The sequence below is a fragment of the Scardinius erythrophthalmus genome (genome assembly GCF_964197995.2).
Source record: "Scardinius erythrophthalmus genome assembly, chromosome: 8".
NCBI classification, from domain to species: domain Eukaryota; kingdom Metazoa; phylum Chordata; class Actinopteri; order Cypriniformes; family Leuciscidae; genus Scardinius; species Scardinius erythrophthalmus.
In genome coordinates, this window is record NC_138228.1 from 25,138,934 (window position 1) to 25,143,050 (window position 4,117).

A 4,117-nucleotide genomic window follows, 5' to 3' on the forward strand; every position below is an offset into this window, starting at 1 on the left:
AATAATAATAATATATTTGTAACAATATCAACTTTTTATCAATTGAATATAACTAAAATAAAATAATATGCAAAACAAAATAAACACACAACATCTTGTGATAGATAGATAGATAGATAGATAGATAGATAGATAGATAGATAGATAGATAGATAGATAGATAGATAGATAGATAGATAGATAGATAGATAGATAGATAGATAGATAGATAGATAGATTTTTGGTTGATTCAGTCACAAATGTGTCTGTGGATGGTGGACCAAAATTATATAAAACTATATATTTTGTGTTTCTCGTCCAATGATTGCTTTTTTAGTGTTTCTCTCTGGATGTAAAAGAATGATGTAGCACTTTGGAGCAAATATGGCCACCAGTAATCCAAAACTTGAAGACAGAATGGCAAAAATCTCCACAGCAACAGCATATTTCCCTGGTGAGCTCACATATGCTGGAACAAACGCAATCCACACAGCACAGAAGATCAACATACTGAAAGTGATGAACTTTGCTTCATTAAAATGATCTGGAAGGTTTCTCGCCAGGAAGGCTAACAGGAAACTTACTGCTGCCAACAGTCCAATGTATCCCAGCAGTAGAGAGAAACCAGCCACTGAGCCAATAGCACATTCATATACTATTTTAGAGCGGATGTACTGGTTGTTTTTATGGGGTGTTGGAGAGGCAGTTGATAGCCAGACTGCACATATCATAACCTGGAGTGCTGTTAGGACCAGAACTGTGCATCGTTGTTGAACTGCTCCAAACCATTTTATCGCTCCTTTGCTCTCTGGTCGAGATGACTTGAACACCGCTATTACCACCATAGTCTTGACCAGGATGCAGGAGATGCACAGGACAAAGCTTATGCCAAACACAGCATGTCTTAACTGACATGTCCACAACTGTGGCTGACCAATGAACAGTAGTGCACACAGAAAACACAGTTTGAGTGACAACAGCAGCAGGAAGCTGAGCTCTGAATTGTTGGCACGCACTATGGGAGAGTTACGGTGATGTGCAAAGATGACCATCACAAGAGCACAGAAGCAGGTGCCAAGCAGAGATGCAGTGGTCAGAGAGATGCCCAGAGGTTCCTCATAAGACAGAAACTCAACTTCTTTGGGGACACATTGATCCTTATCTGGATTGGACCAGAACTCATCTGGACACAACATGCACTCAACAGCATCTGTGGTTAAGAAAAAGACAGAATGCAAGATTTTAAAGAGAAAATAACTATCAAATTATATTCAAATTTTGCCAGCAATCTCCTCACTTGTTGCATTAGAAATCTCTCCATCTCCGCATGGCAGGCAGTCAAAACAGCAGACAGGAAGGCCCTTCTTTGTTGCTCTTCTGGTTCCTGGTGGGCAGCTCTCACTGCACAGTGACTGTGGGGGCTAAAAGAGACATCATCATGTTTGTCATCTCCTTTACATAATGACAAGCTTGGCTTTTCCATTAATTTATTCTCATTTGTCTTATCATAGCTTTGATTAGTATTTATACCTGCAAAAATTATGACATTTAAAATTCAAAGTTAATTACTTTTTTTGTCTCAAAGTTCCAGTAAAATGCATCCTCATCCACTGTGAGCATCACCCCTGATGCTGCCCCTTCATTTACTACACCGACCTTGTGGAGCTTTATTGACCCATCAGAGCTGGGCTGCCAGTTCAACACATCATAGATGGCCAGAGCATCTCCATTTTTATCAAATGACACATGATCCCCAAAGCCTGAGGTGAAGTTCACTTTCTGTAGGTAGTGAACCAGCTGTACAGTTTGTAGACAGGACAGGTTTTATATGTTTATCTGAAATTTTAATTAATATAGAGCACATATTTTGCTTTTCCACAGTCAGCTTATCTATATGCCTGGAGAAAATCTGCACTATACCTGTGGTTCTTACCTGCCAGGGTTTCAGATTTGTTATGCCAGCACAACTATTCCCACTGAATGGTCCTCTCCCCTCTTCACACTGCATCAGGTCATGAAGCGCATGTGCAAGGGCATAAACTGCTTTATACACATTATAAGATGCTCTCAACCCTGAAACATCAGTGTATGGTGAGTTTGTGGTGTTCAGATCCTCCTGTCCTGTACAAAGCTTTTTCACTTGCTCTCCTTCTGTCTTTTTACCCCCTGTTTCAAATGTGCACCCAAACAGGTTCTCCCAAAAGATCCTCACTATATTATTTATTTGTTCATTGTTAGGCCGAACACGTAACAGAAAGTCATGAAGCCCCTCAATCTCCCCACGCCTGATAGCAATGCCCAGTGTGCCCCCCAGGAAGGACAGAAAACGTGGTGTGCGAAACACAGGTGAGGTGGTCCAAGCTTCACTTGCAATCCATTGCCTGCCTGTCATGTTCTGCAACACAACTTTATCCATCAAAGGTATCAGTAAGGATGAAGCAGAAAAAACAACCACCACTCTAGCTGTAGAGGTGTGAATCACTCCCATTATACGTTGAATATCTCTGGGGTTATTATCATTGGGCAGTATTTCAGAAAAAGCAACACAATGTCCAAACACCTGCATTTCCTGCTGAAAGGACTGAGCAGCGTAGATGCCATAGTCATTATCACTGTAGATGAGACCAACCCAGGTCCATCCAAAATGTCTCAAGATCTGAACCATAGCCCGCACCTGGAAGGCATCACTGGGGATTGTTCTGAAGAAAGAGGGGTACTTTTTCTTGTCGCTTAAACAGGAGCAGGTGGCATAATAGCTAACCTAATTAGAAATGAGGAGCGGAGACAAGAGACAGAGAAAGATAAACAAATCTTATCAGTTCTTAAGCCATTATGTTTATTTATTAATTTATTTATTGTGAAGCAGGTTTGTTATATTTGCACACAATGTCCTGCTATTATGAATGAAAACATTACATAGTAGATAATCAAATATAATGTGTTCTTAAAGAATCATTTGGTAAGACTTTTTCTTAATGAAAAAAAAAAAAAAGGTTTTAAATATCATACCATAGGCAGTCGAAACAGCCCCAGGACACTGGCAATTGCAATAGAATGAGTAGAACCTGGATCACCTATGATTCCAATCACCGGTGATGGTCCTTTGCAGTTGAGGTCAGAGACGGTTTCCTCTGTCCCACTAACCAGAGCTGTGGCACCACGGAATGCCACTCCAAGCCTTAAACAGTTGTCGTAGATCTGGTAACCAAGCGTGATGTTAGGCAGGAGGTTGGGATTGTTATTAATCTCACTGATGGCAAAAACCATTGTTAGTGCTTGCTGGAAGCTTGTCATATAGAAGCTAGAGGAAACAATTCAAAACAAATTGCCATTAACTTTGAAATTCTAACAGATAAAGTACATAAATTAATAATAAGAGATTAACTAAATTTCATAACACAATATTTCCAAATGTATACTTTGTCAAAAAAATTAAAGTATGTATATATATATATATATATATATATATATATATATATATATATATATATATATATATATGTGTGTGTGTGTGTGCGTGTGTGTGTGTGTGTGTGTGTGTGTTTTTATTCAGTGAATGATTTCAGTCCTGTAACCCATCATGCAACATGTCATCAGTTGCCTTGACTAAATTCTCATTAACCAGTTACAGTTTGTACACAGTCATAAAAATGATTGTCTTAAGTTTACTTCAGTTGGTGTAGTTACAGACTCACAGTTCACATTGTGGTAGTTTTGGCTCTGTTCTGAAGCTCAGCTCAGGGAATACTTTGAGGTACCTCTGAACCTCAAACAGACCACCAATGAGAAGGTCTCCATCCTGGAACATCCCATTCAATGTAAAGTGTCCCTGGAGCTGACAGGTACCTGAACTGACCATCAAAGCAACACAGATATAGTTACAAGACAGGAGCAAACACATATAAAGAATTACCCACATCTCTCTCTCCTTATCGGTCTATGTCACTCTTCACTCAGCTCACTGATTTAACATATAAGATTGTGAGTGGTAAATTTGTTTAATATAGCAGGCGGTGCCACTGGTCTCTCTGGAAATGAGGATGTCACGTTTGAAACAGCTGTTCCATGATTGGCCGGATTCACTGCTATCACAGTATGTTTTCATTAGTCACATGTTTTCCTTTTTTTCAGTTTTCCC

General features: G+C 39.5%; 1 protein-coding gene across 1 annotated transcript; it reads right to left on the bottom strand.

The window, feature by feature from the left end:
- Positions 1-275: 275 nt before the first annotated feature.
- On the bottom strand, positions 276-3,898 carry LOC308694363 (extracellular calcium-sensing receptor-like; the record flags this gene model as incomplete). Its single annotated transcript, XM_081371868.1, has 6 exons — positions 276-1,189; positions 1,277-1,400; positions 1,549-1,776; positions 1,913-2,740; positions 2,989-3,280; positions 3,675-3,898. The coding sequence occupies 6 exons, from the start codon at positions 3,896-3,898 to the stop codon at positions 276-278; spliced, it is 2,610 nt and encodes an 869-aa protein (XP_081227994.1).
- Between the last annotated feature and the right edge of the window lie 219 nt (positions 3,899-4,117).